This window comes from Strigops habroptila, chromosome 8 (assembly GCF_004027225.2).
Source record: "Strigops habroptila isolate Jane chromosome 8, bStrHab1.2.pri, whole genome shotgun sequence".
NCBI classification, from domain to species: Eukaryota; Metazoa; Chordata; class Aves; order Psittaciformes; family Psittacidae; genus Strigops; species Strigops habroptila.
Window position 1 is genome coordinate 44,604,248 of NC_044284.2, and position 21,495 is coordinate 44,625,742.

Genomic DNA, 21,495 nt, shown 5'->3' on the forward strand with positions numbered 1-21,495 from the left:
TGCTCAGAGGGGCTATATTCTTGTGAGAATTGACGGCTTCTACTGTGCAGATCTCACCTGCTTGAACCAACCCTGAATCCCAAACATTTTATAGATTATAAAGAATGTTTTATATATATTATATATATGTTATATGTGTTATAACAACATATATATAACATATATATGTTATATATATTTTATATATATTATAGATTATAAAGAATGTAAGAGCTGCACATTAGAAATACAACTATCTCTCTTTACTATTTCGACAAACAAAATAAGGCAAATTTCAGAACATAAAAACAACATTACAGGTGCTAAAACACAGTTCAGGTCAGTATACAACTAACCTATGAAAAAATCCTAGAACAATTATTTTTTTGGCTTTAAAAGACCGACATGCCAATCCAAAACACATCTGCCATTACCTGTAAGGCAGCCTGGCTCAACATTAGAGAACTATGGAAAAGGAACAGCAGAGAACTGCATTACTATGCTTTTGTTGAGTTGATAAGGGTAATACTCCTGACATTTTAAAAAACAAAAAAGGAATTTGCTCATAAATAAATAAATAATCACCTGATCAACTGTCTACTGCTACAGAATAAACTAACCATTTAGGTTGGAGGGGACCTCTGCACGTCATCTGCCCCAACACAGCACTCAAAGCAGAACTAACTCCAATCAGGTTGCTCAAAGCACTGTGCAGTCAACTATATACAGTTTAAAACTTACATATGTTGGCTAAACCCACCTACAACACAGAACGTTAGTAGCCATACTAAAACTTGGTATGACCAAGCAACTCTTGAAAGAAAAAAGAAAAAGCCCAAATTTCTTCACTGTCACGTCTTAACTGAAATTGGCCACCATCAAGTTGATACACATTAAAGTACAAACTGTGCTTTTCCAAGAAGACATTCAATGGACATAAAAAGGCAAGTAACTATTGGCTCATAGAAGGAAAAAAGGAAGGAAGAAAAGGTGGCATAGGAACAAGAGGTATACTCCATGCTAAAAACAAAAATAAAAACCAACAAATAAAAAACAAACAAACCCCAGAGTATTTCTTAAAGCTTTACTGAAAAATCTGAGGTACTTATTCTATGTACTGTATCTCAAACTGTCTGCAACTGCAATGCCAGACAGTCCCAAGCAATGGTTCCAAAAAACCCACTACTGAGTTCATAATAGACTAATACAACATAAGCTCACAGGACTGTAAAATGACTGCAATATCTGAAGAGGTAGGAAAAAACCTACAATAAATCATGAGTCATCAGAAGAAAACACTATACAATCATCTTCTGTTAGCTCCCCCAAAAATCAACTGCACTTTCACAGACTTTCATGCAAGACTCCTGTGCACATGGTTGTAAGAGTTCAACTGCAATTCTAGCAGTTACATTGGAACATCACAAATTTGCAAAAGATCTAAGTAGGCCAGGTCGCCAAGGAGTACACCCACTCCTGCAGGAGCCTCTTGGCCTCCACAAGGCCGCACAAGAGGAGGGCCCCTGCCTGAAGAGTGCTTTAGGAGGAGCAAAGGCCAGTCTCACATCTTCACACAACAAACCTATATGTGCGTCTCACACAACCACAATGAAAAAAATTTAGATCCTTCCTCATTTCATGTTTTACTCTCATTTACTGTTACAGCCCCATTCCAGTGATAAACCCAAGTATCTTGAGACAGCCAGACTCCATGGTATGTAAAAAGACAAAGGTATTACCCACACCACTGAAAGAAACGTAGGTCAGATTTGTTTAAATAAAATACAACTACATATAACATACGAGTCATCTTCTGGTGGAACCTATTTGTGGCATTATTTGCAATTAGTGCAAGAGCCCAGTCTGGCAGGATGCAGGAACAGGAAGGATTTAACTACAGCACAAATATCCCAACAAAGACAGATTAACTATTAGCAACAAAACAGAGTTCACTCCAAAGTTAAATATAAAGAGAGAGAATTAAGATCAATGCATTAGCCTAGGTAAAGACTGACAGAAATATGAATTACTGTAAGCATAGCATTTTTTTTCCTCCTGAGAATATTGATTTTTCTTTGTTTACTATCCATTCAATACTCAGAACAATTAATGACAGATACATACCTATGAGACTGTCCCTAAAAAAGTCATTGACGCTTTCACATGTTTAAAATAATTGCAGTACGTATCACTATAATTATTAAAAGACCAAAGCAAAAATTTCAACACTTTTAAACTTTCTTGCAGATATTAGGACCAAGACTTGAGTTGGATTTTAAGAGAAATGACGTTAAAATGCTTGTTTTCCAGTCTTGTCTCCTCTCCAGAATATAATCTAACACCGTAATAAGGATTTGCAGAAGTCTAACTAGTAACTTGCTGTTAGATTTTGCAAAGTATTAGGTTTTACTTACAATATCTTTCAAACATACATTTTAACAGCTCATATTAATATCTGCTTAAATACATTTCAAATAATCATCACAGATGAAGTCAAAATATGTATTTAGAGAAGATCTATTAAGTTCTGTAGATTGCCAGGTAATTTCTACTGGTCAAATCCTGTCTGACGCAACCTAACCTGACCTATATTTAAAGAAGATATTTAAAAATGATTAATTAATTTTTGTGGGAGAAAATAAGACTGTCCTACAGTTTCATTCTCAAGTATTCATTGTGTCTCCTCTGCCTTCAAGGCTTAATTTCTGCCTTCTGTAGTACATAATACCACCACTTTTGAGAATCACAAAAAAAGTTATTTAAATATCTCCAGTTACAATATCAAAAGCATCTTTAACAAAAATCTTTACACTTAGTTTTCCTCATTCACTACTAAAATGTACACAGCCTTGGATATACTACTTGTGGCTTATTTTTCCCTTTAATCTTAAATTCAGATTAAATTAGTACTTTCAAAAAACCCAGAGACTTCTCATTAGTGGAAAATCTGCCATGCTTATAAGCTTGAAGGCAAATTCAGGAAAGGATGTATCCGGTCTCATTGTAATTTCGTATGCTGGTAACCCATGACAAAACCAACTTCCCTGCATCAAGAATTCTAAAGTTGTGGCTTTTGAAATACAGTTAGCTGAATAAATCAGCAAAATGTAATACTCAATTTTTTTTCTTCCACTGAAGAAATTATATTCTTAAAATAAGAAACGAGTAGTTACTTCTTGTTGGTAAGGAACAGTAAGAGATCGCAGAACCACAGAATCACAGAATGATTTGGGTTGGAATGGACTTTAAAGCTCACCTAGTTCCATCCCCCCTGCCACGGGCAGGGATGCCTCACACTAGACCAGGCTGCTCCAAGCCCCGTCCAACCTGGCCTTGAACACTTCCAGAGATGGAGCAGCCACAGCATCTCTGGGCAACCTGTGCCAGTGTCTCACCAACCCCACAGTGAAGAATTTCTTCCTAACATCTAGACTAAATCTCCCCTCTTTCAGTTTAAAACCATTCCCCCTTGTCCTGTCACCCCAGGCCTTTGTAAAAAGTCCCTCTCCAGATTCCTTGTAGGCCCCTTTAGGTACTTGAAGACTGCTCTAAGGTCTCCCCAGAGCCTTCTCTTCTCCAGGTGGAACAATGGTAAAATGGTAAGGAATTCCCTTTAGAGAGATGGTAAGGATATGTATTCTGTCCAGAAACAGCTAGAAGGTTATAGTATCTTTTTACTGAATACCTTGGGTTTTTTCCACCCTTCTTCTTCAGAAATTAAGTTCTGGAAAACCCAACTCACCCATTTTTTTTCCCCACAGACTTCACATATCCAGCACACATTGCGCTACAGCTTCTATTATGGTAGGAGCTGGAGCGAACAGTGGTGAGGATACCGAGCTGCAGTTTTGCTCTTGTATAGCTGGACTGAGCCACCAAGCAGGGTGCAAACAGCATTATTGAAGCAAACAAGCTTCCAAGAGGAAGCAACTGCCTCCTACAGGCAACATCCTGGTGGGATTGCACATGGTGCCCACATGGTCCTCATAGAGTAAGAGCTGGCCACATCACTCAGGCTGACAAAATAAAAATCTAGTGCTTTTCCTTGTGGAGAATCCTGATTTCTGTTTCTCATGACTCATCTGTAAAACCAAAACCTCCAGTGCAAAACCAGATGACAAAGTAGAGGGAAATTATTACTGGAAAAGCAAAATGTCATCTCTAGACATGCTGAAACACCAACACCCAAGCCTGAAGCATCAATGCAGAAAAAGTTATTTAAAATTAAAAAATTAATTAAATCAAAAAACCTCCTTACACACCACTTTACCTGGGAACCAGCACCCTGCCAGGGTAGTGGTTGACATCCTAAAAAGCAGTTGCAGGTACCAAAGTTCTTCTTATCAAAAGACAGGCCTGAGGCACAGAGCAAGGTATCAAAGTATTTAGGGAAACAAACTTCAAACCAGAAGAGAAGCTCCATATGCAGGATCTTCCTGAAAGCCACGGACTTCATGATTCTGAAGAGCCTGAAGCAGGCAGGCTCAAAAGGAAGGTCTGTCATTTATGCCTGCCACGGGGTTATACAGCAACTAAAGAGATGCTTTCCCACTATCGTTTTAGTCCTCTGTTGACTGTTACTTTCTTCAGGCTTTCAGTAAATGTAAACAAAAATAAAAAACAAAGTAAACCAAAGGTATGTACCTCATTGGGAAGAAAAAAAAATTAGATGCATTCAATTAAAAAAGAAAAGTCTGCAGCCATTGTCAAGTAAACTTTAGAGAGATTATATATGACATCTTAACAGCTAGCTTTTGAATTTTCTTTCAGTTTGGTTTATTCAAGATAGTTCAAAGATAAATAGTTGAACCATCCTGAGGAGACCCACCTTAAGGCTTCCGCAGTCAGTCACAGATGTTCTAATACAGTGGAAGGTCTGTGCTCACCCAGTAATTGGGTTCTCATGCACTACACCAATTGTAAGGGAAAAAAAAGAAAGCAGCTCTTCAGGCATACTTGCAACCTCCTGTTCCTGAGCTGACCTAAGGGCTAACCAATGTAATTAACACTGACAGGGTCCTAAATTATGCCTTTTCCCCTCAGTGTGAGGCTGCAGGACCACAGCCCTTAAAACACACGTGAATCTAGTTGCGCTGCTCCATTTCTATTGTACAGCAACTCCCCCAACCACTGCATTTACAATCCCTTTGCACTGGTCTGGGCATTTTACACAGCACAGAGTAGAAAGGAAAAGGTTGCAGTGGTTGAGGTGATTCCTCCAGCTAAGAAGAATAAAGTATCCCAACTTGTATTCACTCTGCTTGCACAGAAGTGAACTGCTCAGTTTTAGTCAACAGAATTACAGATAATATTTACAGAGACAAAAATACAGCCCACAATCCAGCACAGGTCCTTTTTCCATTCTGCAGTTTTTCTGATGAAGCAAACACTGAAGTCTTTTAAGAGAAATACATTATTCCATTTTAGAACTAACCAAAAAGTCTATCAAAGCCAGTTCTTTTGTCTCTAGTACTGACGTTTATTTTAGAACCATGACCATTTACATGACAGACACAGGGGGGAAAAATAAAAACATGTGTGGAGTGATAAATACTATAAGAAAAACACTTCTCCGCTCTTTTGCATAGATCTGGCAGCAAACATAAAACAGGAGGGTAAGAATGACAATTCCCAAAAAAACTTTAAGCTACCAGTCATATCTGGTTTGGAAGCCAACCAGTCACGTTTTCCAGTGGGTTTCCCAAACAAGCTCTCTTCACTATAATTATCCAACAGAGACAATATAGTGTGCTTTCAACCAGCAGTGGAACATTTTGAGAGTTTTAATTTTTAACACTGCATTTTTCTAATTTAAAAATTAAAACATGTACAAAATTCAGAGGTATTTGCCATTTAAGAGAGTTTCCCTCTATTGCTGATCTGGTCCAGGTTTCACAATGTACAACAGCCAAACTGAACGTGAGAACACATCTGGCTCCCAGCCTTTTGCTTCAAAGTCCAGGCCACACAATTATATAAAAGATGCCTAGAGCCATTAAGACTTGTAAGTTTTCATAAAGTATAAACGCCTTTTTAAGGGTCTTCTATGTGCCTACTAGAAATGGTAAACAAGCCTGGCAAAACTATGGAGTTTTCAAACATGTGTCAAATCTCATTCTCATATAATCCACCACATATGTTCAGCAACAAAACGTGAGGCATTATTTATGTAAATAGCTTGGAAAAAAAAGTAGGATTTCTTGAAGAACTACTGCTCCAAGTGAAATACCCAGGAGCCAGCTAGCAGCATCTTAGGCAAGCAAGCCTGGCACCTGAGGCAGTGGGAAGCAGCATACAAAGAGACCATACTCAGACCCTCTGCCTTTTGCTCCTGTACAAGGGCATAAAGAGCACAACTGGTCAAGTCCCCCATTGCCCAAAACCTCCTTGGCAGAGGACTCTGACAGAAGGAAGGAAGATACCTTATGGGATCCACAGCAACTACATCACCTTGAAGAAATACTATTACAGTTAAAAATAAAAGTCCTTTCTCCAACTGTCTGGCAAAATGCAGTCTGCTTATATGTCTCCCTCTTTACAGGATAAGGAAATGAGGAAGATTTAGCTGGTATTTGATCCAGCAAGCCAATCCAGCACACAACATTTAACAAATTTGAACTGACTGCTCAGCAGAGCTGCCTTCTGTACCACCGGTACCACAGCAGTGCAGATATAACGCAGAGGGTAGCTTCTGCTCTGGTAAGAGTGATCCTTGCCAAATGGTCCACGTCCATCACTGCAATTGCTGGTAGAACAGAATACTTTTAGCATTCAGAGCTGTTGTTTGCTGTCAAGAGAGATTTTGGGGGAAACTTTCTCAGTTATTTACCCTGGAAGTTAAACAGTGTTAGTATCCATGTAAAGCACCAGTCCTGGGGGAAAAACAACATAAGAAAGCAGACTAGTTTAGATTGGAACTCAGAACTATGACAGAAGAGAAAGGGACCAAGAACAAACATCAAACAGGACACAAAGTTTTCCATCGATCCTGGATCCATCCCTGGCCTACCAAAACTGAAGACTCTCAGGTCCAATCCTAGTTGTCTTCCTCAGCATTTCTCTCCTCATGTCTAAACTAGAGACGTGACAACTGTTAGCTCTGAAACAATTGCCTTGGGAGTTTGTTTTACAAGGAAGGACAGACTGACATTAGGACTGCCAACACGACACCCATCACTTCCACTTCACTATGGCTGCAGGAATCACTGCTCACAAAGCAATTTCAGACCCTTCACAGCATAGCCTATTAAAGTAAACCAGCACTGATTTCTGCCTGACAGGTGGCGAACTGCTGCAAGCAATTCCTGAAGTCTCACAGCTCAAGCATGGGACACACTGTAATCATGTCAGTCATCCCAGTGGGAGCTGTTCATAATACTGAGTCAGAACCTACAGAAAACCAGCTGAACATGGCCTTCACCACTTGCCTTCGCTTCAGAGTCAGCTACAACTCACAAGTCTGGCTTCAAATTACCACAGTTCCACATGTGGACAAGAGGGGATATAATATCGAGCATTTACAGGAGTGATGCTCTGCCGTAAAGCAAAAGTTCAAAAAAGACGGGTACATACCATTTGTATAATTATGCCTCTATTCTTAGTGATTCACATTTGTAAACAAATTTTGCGCAGAAAGGAAGAAATATTTTCAACATTCACTGCTTAGAAAAGCAGTAGTATGTTTTAAAATGACCAGCCCTCCTCCAGAAAGCTGTGCACTGCTTGCTAACAGAGAATCACAATCTCACAACAGCATAAAACATCCATTTCCACTCCAAATGTTTCAGGAGGTAGCTTCCTTCAAACAAAACAAAACAAAACAAAACAAAAAAAATCAGTGTCCTGGGCATTTTCCTGAGTCTAAATGTATTAACTCCCATTTTCATTCCATGATCTGCCACAAATTATAGAATCATTTAGGTTGGAAAGGACCTTTAAGATCATGGAATCCAACCATTAACTGAGCACTGCCAAGTCCATCAATGAACCATGTCCCTAAGTGCCACATCTACACATCTTTTAAATGCCTCCAGGGATGGTGACTGAACCACTTCCCTGGGCAGCCTGTTCCAGTGCTTGACAACCCTTTCAGTGAAGAAATGTTTCCTAATAGCCAATCTAAAACCTCCCCTGGTGAACCCTGCGGCCATTTCCTCTCATCCTGTTGCTTGTTACTTGTGAGAAGAGACCGACCTTCACCTCACCGAAACCTGCTAGGTAGTTGTGGAGAGCGGTAAGGTCTTCCCTCAGCCTCCTTTTCTCCAAACTAAACAACCCCAGTTCCCTCAGCTGTCCTTCATAAGACTTGTGCTCCAGACCCCTCACCAGCTTTGCTGTTCTTCCTTGGATCCGCTCCAGCACCTCAATGTCTGTCTTGTGAGGGTCCCAAAATTGAATGCAGTATTCGATTATGATAAAGCAGTATGATCAATTTTTTATCCAGGCAGCTCAGAAGGGATCAAAATTTGGAAACCAAATTTTACAGTCTGAAGAAAAAGAAAAGCATATTGCTTTCAGGGGGAAAAAAAAAAAAGCTTCATAAATAAAACAAGGCTACATTACTACCAATTTGTGCAGCAGCAAGAATCAAACTGTGAGGGATGCATGGCTCTGAACTATGCCATGTGTTAAGAGGAAGAGATTCAGTGCAAGGAAGGACCTTCAATATGGGAATATGAAACAAATGGTAAATACAGACCTACTAAGTATGTAGAGTCTATGTCCCGTAGAGCTAGACACTTAAAAGTTCCCATCCTTCAATGCTCTATTGCAGTAAAAGTGCTCCATATCATGCAGTATCAGAGGGGCTGGCAGACATTTTCTAATGGATGTTGTGGGGGTTACTGCTTTACTGAGTCAGCTTGTGGGTCACCATAGTACTTAGTCCACTTCTATCAAAAGAGCAATTTTATGCATTTACATTAGTTGTGGAGATTGACTAAACATTCCGCTCTAACACAGTACTGAAACTACACTTAATATTTCCATGCCCATTTCATTAAAAGCTCTAGTTCAGAACCAAGTATTTTCTTATTTTAATGTTAAACTAGTCAGGAACTGTAACTTGGAGAAGACTTGAGTTAGAAATGTACAGCTATATTTAATTTGAAAGCAGATCATCAAGCACTTGCAGACTCTAAGATAATTTTGCAGATAGTGGATTGTTTTGTGGTCAGAGGGGAAAAACTGGTTTTGGCTTTAAGACTTTGGTTTGGTTTTAAAATTCTCCAAATTCCTGCTGGTTTCCATAATAGTTTTATATGGTGATAGAAGAAGAGAGCTTCGTCTTTCCTCTGGAGATGGACTTTGCTCTGAGTTTGAAGAAATTGCTCTACAATCCAAAGCTGGTAGAAGTTAAAATATCAAACTACCTCTATGCTTTAAACTACTTGGTTCCTGCTAGCCTCTATTTCAGTTCTCATTACGTAAAAATTTCTACATGTATTTTGGTATTGGCACTAAGCTTCATGATGGCTGCCTGCTGTAGCTTAAGTGCTTTTTAAAGCACCCCCTCAAACATCTTCGGGAACTCTACTTGTACAAATGTTATCTTCTAATTCACTGAAAAATAACTTCCTCTTTTGATAAAATGTGATTCACTCTCCTGCAAGTTTGCCAACGACACTAAGTTATGTGGTTCGGTTGGTATGCTGGAGGAAAGGGATGCCATCCAAGAGGGACTTTGACACGCTTGAGAGGTGGGCCAATGCAAACCTCATGAAGTTCAACAATGCCAAGAGCAAGGTCCTACACCTGGGTTGGGGCAATCCCAGGCACAGCTAGAGGCTGGGTGAAGAAGAGATTCAGAGCAGCCCTGCAGAGGAGAACTTGGGCGTGTTGGTCAATGAGAAACTGAACATGAGCCAGCTTCAGTGTGTGCTCGCAGCCCAGAAAGCCAGTCGTATCCTGGGCTGCATCAAAAGTGTGACCAGCAGGTTGAAAGACGTGATCCTGCCCCTCTATTCTGCTCTTGTGAGACCCCACTTGGAGTACTGTGTGCAGTTCTGGTATCCTCAACATAGGAAGGACATGGAGCTGTTGGAAAAAGTCCAGAGGAGGCCACGAGGATGATAAGAGGGGTGGAGCACTTCCTGTATGAAGACAGGCTGAGAAAGTTGGGGCTGTTCAGCCTGGAGAAGAGAAGGCTGCATGGAGACCTCAGCAGCCTTCCAGTATCTGAAGGGGGTCTGCAAGGATGCTGGAAAGGAACTCTTCTTTGGGGACTGTAGTGATAGGACAAGGGGTAATAGGTTCAAACTTCAACACGGGAGATTTAGGTTAGATATAAGGAAGAAGTTCTTTACTGTGAGGGTGGTGAGGCACTGGAACAGGTTGCCCAAGGATGTTGTGAATGCTCCACCCCTATCAGTGTTCAAAGCCAGGCTGGACAAGGCCTTGAGCAACCTGGTCTAGTGTCGGGCATCCCTGCCATGGCACGGGGGTTGGAACTAGACAATCTTAAGTTTCTTTCCAACCCTAGCCATTCTATGACTCTATATGCCTACCTCCTTACCTCTAAATAAAGGTCATGTTTGTTAACAATTTGCTTTCATATTTCAGTTGAAGTTCCTCTAGGACATTCAAACTATACACAATTTCATAACCAACCAGGTAACATAAAGGCCAGAGCCATAAAGAGCCCAACAGACAGAACAAGCTGCAATCAGACCTACTGGCACGCACCCATAGCAGGCTGAGAAAGCAATTTGGTGACATAAGTCCCTGTATTACATGGAAATGGGTTTAAACACACAAAACGCCCAACATAAACCCACAAAGTTTCTTCTCCTGCCTCCCCTCCTCCTTTTTTTTTTTTTTTTTTTTGTCTGTCATATGCAAAAGACATTCTAAATCTAAAGTAATCCTCTGTGTTTGGGTTTGTTTGGAGTTTTTTTACAATATGCAAAAAAAGCACAGAGCAGTAGGACCACACTCTTACATTAACACATGGTGCAAGACAACAACATCAAATAATAATGTTATCCTATACTATGGATAAGCATTTTCCTTGCCTTCTCAGAACAACTAATTACATCAACATGCATTAGTTTATATTGGATTACACAAAACATGGCTTTAACTAGCAAATGTTATCATTCACGAACTAAGTCATAAACAGTCACTTGGCACATTTACTAACAGACATTAACTTGCATTCAGTACTGCCTTCCTGCCTAGTCATCAGTAAATGACAGCCCTCTGGACTGACTCTTGATTAATTGATCCACAGCACAACATAATGAATCTTTTATCTATATTTTTCTTAACTTTTCTTCAAACTGGCTGCTTCTGATAAGCCAATTCCACTTTTCAAAGCTTCCTCATGTGAGGGTACAAATAAGGAAAAGTTCCAACACTGAACCCTCTCACAGCAGTTTTCTCAATCTCTTCTGGTCTGATGCAATATAGAATAGGAGTTGCAGCAGTTTTTACTCAAACGTGTTTTGTCTACTTTCATGGGAGCATCCAATCACATTTAATTATTTAATTGCACTACAAAATTAAGATTTTTTTTTTTTCCTGAGATAGCCTGATTTGAAAAGTCTCTAGATCGTATAGATTTCTATATAGCACATAGAACTATCTTTATTCTTACACTTCTTTTCCTACTTGGGAAAAAAAAAACCACACAACAACCAAATATTTAAATACAGAAAGAATGTTTAAATAACATGTAAGCATGGCTATTTTTAAACACACCTACAGATGACCATACACAGAAAACAAAAGGGGAGGACACTTACAGAATTGTAGACTGAGGCTCAAAAAGGCTAATAAGGCTGCCAAAGCCAGCAAGAACAGAAAACGGTTTCGGAAAAGCATTATTATTCGTTCTGCTTTCTCTTCATGGTTTCATCTTCATATATCAATGGTTCCTGCAAACAACAAAACATTGGCAAACATATTTCAGATGTGGAAGTATCATCTATAGCAAAGAAAATTCAAATACCATTTTGACAGTGTCAATTTATTTCTTTAAGGCAAACACATGAGGCAATTCAAGTTGGCAACAACATTATCAATAAGTCTGTAAGTTGTCTTCACCCTAGTTATGAGATTAACTATATTTCCACACAACAGAACTTTCAAGTAAATAAAAATAATGCCATTTTCCATAAAATCAAGTTTTCTCCTGCTAACATGGGCTTAATGCTTATGTCATAACATTATTGACAGTTCTTTATCAGAAGTCTCTTGCCCCTATGCAAAGCAATCACCACAAGAATATTATTACTTAAGAGCTCTCGAGTAATTTGCTGAATCAACCCTAGAAACAAAACAATCCTACTACATGTTAAAAAGGTACACACACACTTTTTTAAATATAGGTTAAAAATGGCTTTCTAACTGGTAGCGCTTTTACTGATACAAAGTTCACAATTCTTATTTAAGAAAATGAGGAGTCGGAAAAATTACCAATACCACTACACAGTAAATGGAAAAGTACACTGACTTAAGATTAACACCTGGAATAATTCTGTGTAATAATATTTTTAAACAACAGTTTTGACAACAATCAGAACAATATATTTCAAATCAACAGTATTTAATAAAACTTCAAAACTCAAACAACTTGTTGCAAAAGTTAAAAAACAAACAAACAAACAAACAAACCCAAAAAACCAAAAAACACTAGGACAAAAGACCCTGAACCCTCTCCTGAAAATACCCAAACAAGAAGTGCTGTTAGTAAAAAACATAGTTTTCCTTGCAAAATGTCATCTCAAAGTGCACAGAATTTGCTGAAGTGCCCTGTTTTCACAGATACCCATTTTCCATTGGAAAATGGCTCTATATAAGAGATGGGGTGTTCTTACCCCTACATTTTTTTTTTAAACAACCAGCTGCTCTTATGTGCAAGAGATGCCTTTTCCTAGCACCGACAGCCTGTTGCAGGAAATTGCTTAGTCTTGAAAGAAATATTCTGAGATTCTCAGATCCTTTGAACTGAGCTCTGTTCATGACAGCACATTCAAACACGTTGACAGAAAACAACCTTTTTTCTCCCCACCACTGGACTTTTTTGCCTTGGCACTTATTTGCTCACAGAAGGAAATCTCTCCTGCTTCTTTCCTGCTTTTGAGAATGAAAAGGCTTACATGTACATGTAAGTAATACATATTTGTTTATCAAAACTCTTCTGCTCTCCAAAAACTATCTTACCAAGATTTTAATCTCTATCTAAGAGCTGATAACTTATGTAAAAACACAATCTCAAAATTCAGATTTCCCCCCTCCCCCCAAAAAAATTCATCATTAGTATTTGAAAATGACTCATGTCTCACTGAACTTATTTTATCTATTGTGGTTAGTCTTAAGAAGAGTTGTGGGATCTACACGTTGGCCCAAGGTGACTTACATAGTAAGAAACAATAGGACCCAAAGTATAAGTGGTGATCTTCCAGAAATGAAGGCAGTGGGGCTTGCAGTAAGCGAAATGTATTATGCACGTACATTTTGCAGGACTGAGGTCTTTCCATCTCATTTTACTTGGAGAACTATCTTTACAGCTTTTGGAAACTGTGGAAAAATGTAAAGAACTGGAGATTCTGAGAAACAAGAAGCCAGAGCCATTACAGTATTTTTCCAAAATGCCAACAGCACCATAAATGGCATGTGCAAGCAGTAACAAAAATAAAGTTTAAAAAAAAAAAAAAAAAAAAGAGAGACAGAAGGAACAATTTTAACAGCCTCAGTTTCACAGAATTGCAGCTCATCCTGGAACATCTTAGTGAAAGGTATGCTGAAACTAAACTGAACTAACCCACTGAAACTAACCAAAGCTGCAAAGAGTAGAAGCTGTAAGGATTAATGTATACAAAACACCAGGAGAGAATAAAGCAGTTAAACCAAACAGATGGAAGAACAGAAGGGGAACCACAGGAAAAAGCAAAATTAGACTGAGCAGGGAGAAGAAGGTAAAATCTATTAAAAACCTCTTAGGAACAAGAGGTCTTGTGCACAGTCAACGCTCATTAATACTGTTGCTGCATTAAAAAAGCTGCCACAAAAAAGGAAAAATTACAAGACTGGAAAAAAGGAGATCATACACACCTCATATTAGCAAGATATTTTAGAGGAAAAAGCTTAATTAGCTTTAAACCTTAATTGCAAGATCAGAAGTTGGTTTAAAACATTTTGTTTTAAACGCAATATTCAAGAAATTATAAACAAGATGGAAAGATTTAAATATACTTAGCCCACTAACAAATTAAAAGTTGCTGTGCTACAAATTAGGAGGAACAGGAACAGCTCCTGTTCAGTAGCTGTTAAATAAGAGCCTGTCAATGAAATTTGTTACCAGCTCCTACTTGACATCAACTTGCTGGAAATCACATGGATGTATGTAAGACCAAGTACTGAAGCCTCTGCTTCAGTGCCCTCGGAGTACCTTGCTGGCACATAAGGTACTCCCAGCAACAAGCAGCACTTAGCCAGCACACATTAAGTCAAGGCAGTACAATAAGCACTGTGAGCACTCACCGAAGTGAGCATTTGTAAGCTAAAAGTGATAAAACTGAGCCTGAAGGGGGGGAAATAAAAAGCTAACCAACCTTATCTCCCCACAAAACTATTTTTATATGCAGACGGATCAAAAAGCAAACCACAGAGCAAAACACATTGTGGGTCTTCAGAATATACTGCCACATAGCAAGAGGCTGCAGCGTTGCTGAGCATCTGCTGCTAACGTGACATTTAGAGAATAATCTTTAACTGTTTACTCTGTACACAGGCCAGAGTGCAGGTCATGCCCCAGCCTGGTCATCACCATGCTGTAAGCCCTCAGTATTCAAAGGTCAATTCTACCAACAGCTGATAACACCACCTTGCTAGTCTCCAGATATTGGTTCTTTGCTTTAGAGATAAGTAAGTAGTTCTTGCTTTTAAAGGTAAGCACCATACTGCTGCAGAAGAGGCAGAACTCAGCACTAGGAGCTGAGCTCATCAGAAGCAGTATTCTGGCAGCAGCTTCTGATGCGTGTCAGAAAAGCAGTGATTTATGCTTATCCGTCAAAACAGGTCTTTTGCTCAAGACCAAAACAGCCTCAAGTTGTGTCAGGGGAGATTTAGACTGGATATTGGGAAACAATCATTCACTGAAAGGGCTGTCAAGCACTGGAGCAAGCTGCCCAGGGAAGTGGTTCACTCACCATCCCTGGAGGTATTTAGAAGAGGTGTAGATGTGGTGCTTCGGGACATTGTTTAGTGGTGGAGTTGGCAGTATTAGGTTAACAGCTGGACTCAATCTTAAGGGTCCTTTCCAACCTAAATGATCCTATGATTCTACTTTTTCTATGAATGCAAGACTTGACAAAGCTTGCTTACAGAACCCCCAACTTTTTTCAGGAACATTAATTATAAGTGCGACACGCATAAGCAGTCTAAATATTCTGAAGAACAGTTGTTAATAAAGTATCCTGTATCAAAATGCAGATATATAAGAGGTGACTTCTGAGCCACCTTTTGCAGCATACAGACCTACCCACCAAATTTATCTGTTAAACATGATCCAACTCATCAAAACATGCCAGAATGACTCACAGCATTTAGAGCACCCTCAGCTCTTATCTAATCTCACAAGACAGTTGTTTCGGCCTGGTTGGAAGATTTAAGTGACTCAGACCTGATGAGAGTCAACATATTTGTCGCCCGGTTTTATTCCTGGAGAAATCAATGCAGGAGGGGGGACATGGGGAGGAATGACAGAGTGGGAATGATAAGAGGAGTTGCAAGCAGACAGTCACCACCTGTGGATCCAGCAATGTCTCGTTAGTCCTCTTCACCCAGGGCTCTTGCTGCTGGTGGGAGCTCAGCTCCGACCTGGCTGTGCTGTCCTTCTATGTTTATGTTCTTTGGGGTGTTACTGATAATTTGCATACAAAGCATAGACAGGTGATACTCTAATAATGATGGGCATAGTTTAGTGAATACATGTGCAGTTCCAAAGCTCGGGGTTCCGAGCGGGTCCTCCAGATGGTCGTTGCCCATGGTGTTCGCTATATGACCCCACCTTTCGTGCATACTCAGTTGGCTCGAGTTACACAAGTCTGGTAGGCGTGTTCCGCAGTCCTGTGCAAGCTTATCAGCCTCAAGCAAGGAGATCAGAACAGTTCCACCTACAGGGTATTGAAAGCCAACATCCTTGTTCTTTGCTCTGTTCACAGTCATTCTTGGAAAGCTTCCCATGGCTGAATGCAGGTGATGTTTGGGACAAACTCAATTTCTTGTTCTGACTCTTCACAACAGGGCCAACATGTGCTAGTGGAAGGTGCTAAGCTATTGCATGTTCACACAAAGGTAAAAATAGTCTTAACACCGAAGGCCAGGCCAGGCAGTCAGGAGTTTAGCCAAGCCTCTGGCAGGCTCTTGGAGAAATCTGATCAAATCACATTCTCTGTTTTAGGCCATTTCACTGGAAAAGTTGGTACCTACCTAGAAATGCTGTGAGAGTGGCATGTCTGCTAAAAGCCCAGGCTAACCACGTAGCTCCCAGCAGACCAGCTGGCATGACTAATCTACTTTTTGTTCAGCACTAGCTGGGTGTTGCTAGCTAGTGCTCCACATGGAACGTCCCATAAAGCAACCCCTCCTCCTGCGCAAAATAAACAGACATTGTCTGCAGGGTTGACTAGCTAAGCTATTTCTTTTGATTATTTTAAGTCAGGCCCTGAAAATAACTTGACATCAATGCTTTCAATGCACTTGTGAGGTTAGACATGACACTAAACCACCACTGCCAAACTTCTGTGCCAACTGACTGATACTGTTACATCCTCTAAATCACCTGTATCCACCTAGAATACAAAACCGCTGTCTAGCATGAAGCGTAAGCACATTATTACACTGACTCACCATGCCAGCTTAAATGAATTTACTTGATTAAAATAGCATGTCTCCATAAATAATCAATAGTACTCTTCAAAGTCTGCCTCAATAAAATTAGTGTATTTATCTGATGTGGTACATCAAAATGACATTGTCTATGGAAATATAAGCAAGCAAAACTGGTTGTAGTGAGACCGCAAAGAGAAATGGTGGCCTTGTCCAAAAAGGAAGGTAGCATTAAGTCTCTAACTATATTCCAAAGACAGATAGAGGTATATTTTGTAACAAGGCTCTATATCCTAGGAGGGAGAGCAGAAAGCCTACAGACAACATAAGGTTGATTTGGAGTAACATTCATATATAGTTTTAGAAAAAGTCTTAGTAGAACACAGGGACCCACTTACTAGTCTGATGTCTCTACAACGCAGAGAGAGTTTTTAACTGTAATTGCTTTTTGATGCATCTTTTATCTTTCATCTACATCTGCAGGCTTATTTTCTGACAAAATCTGTTTTGAAGACATCTGAAATGAAGGTGACAGCTCCTTATACAATTATAATGAAGAATTCTCCTTTACTTTCACTCTAAACTCGTGATGCTCCATCGGTTATTCCCCAGCCATTTGGCAGCAGACTACCAGGCAGTATATTTTTCATCTACTAAAATCTGCAAGTCCAGCATCCAGACATCCTCAGACAGCTGAAGAATTTCATACTCTTGAATTGGAAACTGGAAAAAATACTTGTGTCAGCAAGTGGTGTGAGCCAAACCTTTTCTTTGGTGCTTCAAGGGATTTGCTCTTTTTCCTGCAGGAATGAAAAATAGTGGCTGGGATCTTGTGCTCATGACCAAATTGACCAGTGCTACAAAGATCTATGGCAAACACCAGAACAGAGAGGAAACCGGAACACTCAGCAGAACTAATTCTCTGGTCCACACAACCTGCCTAGTTACTCATGCTTGTATTCACCACATTGAGGAAACCCTCACAAAACCCCTGCAGCATTTTAAACTGGACATATGATTCCTGCAACACTGAAACTGTATTTTGCATAGCATCATGAAGTAACAAAGCTAGCATCTGCGATATTGTTGATAGTAATTCATTTTCCCATCAGAACCAAACAAATATCCATTTTTTAAAAAAAAAGCATTTATAAAAAATAGGTCACATCACTTGGTGTAAAAAACTGCATTTCTAATAAATGTAGAACTAGCTCATAATTGAAAAAATTAAATAAAGCCTGCTCAGTAATGTTACTCGTGTTAGCCTACCCCATGACTTAAGCTAGAAGTTAGTAACCACAGGAAACACAGAACTTGACTGGAAGTACAAACAGATCAGCAGCCTCATTAAAACAAAAAGAAAAAAAAAAAAATTGATATAAGGAAAGCCAGGGTAAAAAAGGCAACATGTACTACTCCATGGTAATCATGCTTGGAAACAGCAGGAAACAGCACCTATCCAATACAGCACAGCTACATGTTGATATGTAAAAAGTAATAGCTACTTATAAGATAATTTTATTTTCAAATTATTTAAGTTTTTTGCAGCAAGCATCTGATATATATATATGTATGTAAGAATGGCTAAGTTGCTAAAGTTTAATATATTTTAGTATTTATAACTTTAAAATATCTATATCTAATTTTCTCTTTTCTCTGATTCCAAGTTTGTTCCTTATCTAGTCAGTTCTAAAATCCTGGCACAACTGCTCTTGAGACGTACAAGTAAGCTTTTGAACATGGGACACGAGTATTGCCCAGTCTGTCAAAGCAACCAACACAAGCTCTCACTTCAGTAAAGCTAAAGGATCAAACAGATCTCTTATTCAAACAGATCTGTCCCTCTCTACAGCGCTCGTAATTTTCACTGTGCAGCAAATTTACTGCTGGATTTAATCAGTAAAGGTGAGGAGTTGCTTAGCATTCAGAAGTGATGAAGGGACCATTAGGCATACTGAGATTTGACCACGCCATGAAGATAATCTGCTGTTCTGAAAAGGTCCACTTGACTCTCAGATCTCAGCTTTTAAATCTCAAGGTGCACAGGCAGATAACATGGTGAACATCTCAAACATCTCTTTCTCCTAACTGGCTTTCAGGTTTGAGGAGGACTGTCATATAGTTTTATACTGGAAAATCTGGGAAAGCAGTCTTCAGCTTATAACCTTCAAAGGACAGTTTCCTGCTTTTCAATTCTCTCCTACTCAAATCACCATTATGAGTTCCCTTCTTTCAAGGATCAGCAACTAAGAGACGCAAGCAGAACAAGTTTTTACATAGTTTAGGTTTGCATTTGATTTTGTCAGTCCAAATCCTTTAGAATATATTTCTTGTATTTAAATTAGAACCTACAAGTCTGTGGATCTCTTAAAATTGAGTAATAAACAGTCATGCAGAGACATCTGTATTCAACTTATGTTTAGTGCATTAATCTTTAGCTAATGTAATGTAACATTGCAACATTACAACTACTCTTTATGGGTTTCCTGGCACTGGGAAGTTGACTTATTTTGCAGCCAGAGATGTGTTTTTCTTGAACTGCGGTTGGGGGGAGGAGTGGAAAAGAAGTGTGGGAACTGTTAAAAAGCATGAAAATATCATTAAAGTGTTTGATTCTTTTATCTTTTTCACACTTCCACAGAATACCACGTAGGTGTACCAGCTTTCCTCTCCTGTACTCCAACCACTAATCACCTTGCAAGGAATCCCTTCTAAAACCAAATACTTCTTACAATTCAAACAATATTTTTTGGAAGAAATAGTATAATTAAATACTATAATTGTGACTTTTATTCAGTAACATTTCAAAATCACACTTTCAAACACCTGAATTCCCCTAAAAGTATGTTTTTAAAATCAAGCACAGTAACTTTTGACATGTAATCGCTAGAGGGTATCCCTACTGCAGTTATTTCTACATAATCAATAGTTCCTAGGACTATTAAGAAAAAAATAAGTACATGCGTAAATTAACTTAGATATTAAGGAAACTATATTGCCAAAATACAAGGTACTGTAAACATATAATTCCTTTGGGATGATGCCATTGCCCTAGACCACTCTTTTCCTTCTCCAGTCTCTCTTCTATTCCTAAAATTATCAGTATATGTGAGAGAAGTTCTGAACAGCTGCAATTCAAATATAATTTATATGTCCTGGACATCCTTCCCTTAAAAAGAAAGAAATAAAAACATTTTAAATTTAGTCTTTCTCTCTCTTCCCAGAACACTTACCCTTTAGAGGTTCAACTTGGAGACAGTTTGCTGCCTTCAAGCCCAGGCTCTGGCAGCATCCTGAGGGGCATCCTACCAGCTTCACTAGTCTATTTATAAAGAACATAAGTGTTCCCATCAGCCAGGACACAGAGATGACATGCCCCTGCTGGGAGGAACTTACGAGAGTCTAAATTAGCTCTAACTGTAAACAAAGAGGAAAAGCAGGATTACACATAGCAACAATTGCGGAATACTTATTGTGACCTGTCTGTAGTCTCCTTTATGTTCTACTTTGTGCCAGATTTAGACATCTCTTTAGATCAGAGCACAAAGTGATGGTCAGCATCAAAATTCATGCTTGCCAGTTCATGCATTCTCTCTCTTTTGATTTGTACTTTTAGTCATACTTGTTAGTCAGTGATGCTCTGCCACATCACTTCACTCTGGGGCTCAGAGCCAAGACAAGAACCTCTTCTGCTGAATTCTGCTCCACATTAAGGGAAACACACAGGTAAAGCTCCACACTACACCCACAGAAACCTGCGAACTGCAGTCCTTCAGTAGACATGTATGTTGGCAATGACTGTATGAGTACTACCTCTCCAATTATGAACATCTGCCCTCTACAAGGCCTCGGGGTTCCAAATTACAGGTGTCATGCTGATTCTGCTTTCCATCAGCTCCAGAGAAGTATTCTTTTACTTTTAATAGGTGCCATACAGTTCTTCCCTTCGTTGCTGTTCTCCAGAGGAAAACAAGATGACTTACTCTGTCATCTACCACTGCAAACCACATCCACAATTTAATCTGGTCCCTTTTACAGAGTCTGTACCTCTACATATTTTCAAATCCCACCTACCCAACTGATTACTTTTTCTCACCCTTCTTAGTAAATTTTGGATGATCCTAATTCTGTCAGTACCTGTATATTAAACAAACAAAAAAAACCCCAACAAAGGAAAAAAAAACCAAAACACCACCCCCTCCAAAAAAAACCCCAAACCCAAAACACACAGAAAAAAAAAACCACCCAAAACCCACAAAGCCTACATAATCATATATGCAACATGCCCCTATACCAAAGGTATATACATATCATACACAGTATTTCTCTTTCCTTGGTTTTTTGCCAAAATTGACATAGGTGCCCAAGTTGGAAACAAGTCTTGATCTCTTCTGGTCAGCAAAATGTTTGTATTTAAATCTGTATTTATGTCACTGGTTGCAAGCACTAAAAATGACCCAAGTTTTAATTTTGCTATTATTGGTTGCATCCAGCACAGGATCCATAGGATTGCATTTGTAGGATGCATCCAGAGAAGGAATAGCAACAAATGCTGTGATGCCACGTGATGTATATGGGTTATCTTGCTGGGCTTGTTTCTAAACCAGTTTGCTGCCTAGCAAGCCACCAAAACATGAAATGAAAAAACGAATGAAAACACATTAGAGCAGATTTCCATTGGGT

At 39.3% G+C, this 21,495-nt stretch overlaps 1 protein-coding gene across 9 annotated transcripts in view; it reads right to left on the reverse strand.

Moving 5' to 3' along the window:
- The window catches only part of PXYLP1 (2-phosphoxylose phosphatase 1), a 56,147-nt gene that overhangs the window by 26,181 nt on the left and 8,471 nt on the right, over window positions 1-21,495 (reverse strand). For all 9 annotated transcript variants that reach the window (XM_030495412.1, XM_030495415.1, XM_030495410.1 and 6 more), the window contains one exon: window positions 11,724-11,855. In XM_030495412.1, the coding sequence (XP_030351272.1) occupies window positions 11,724-11,802 (79 nt within the window). In that variant the 5' untranslated portion in view covers window positions 11,803-11,855. The remainder of the gene's footprint in view (window positions 1-11,723; window positions 11,856-21,495) is intronic.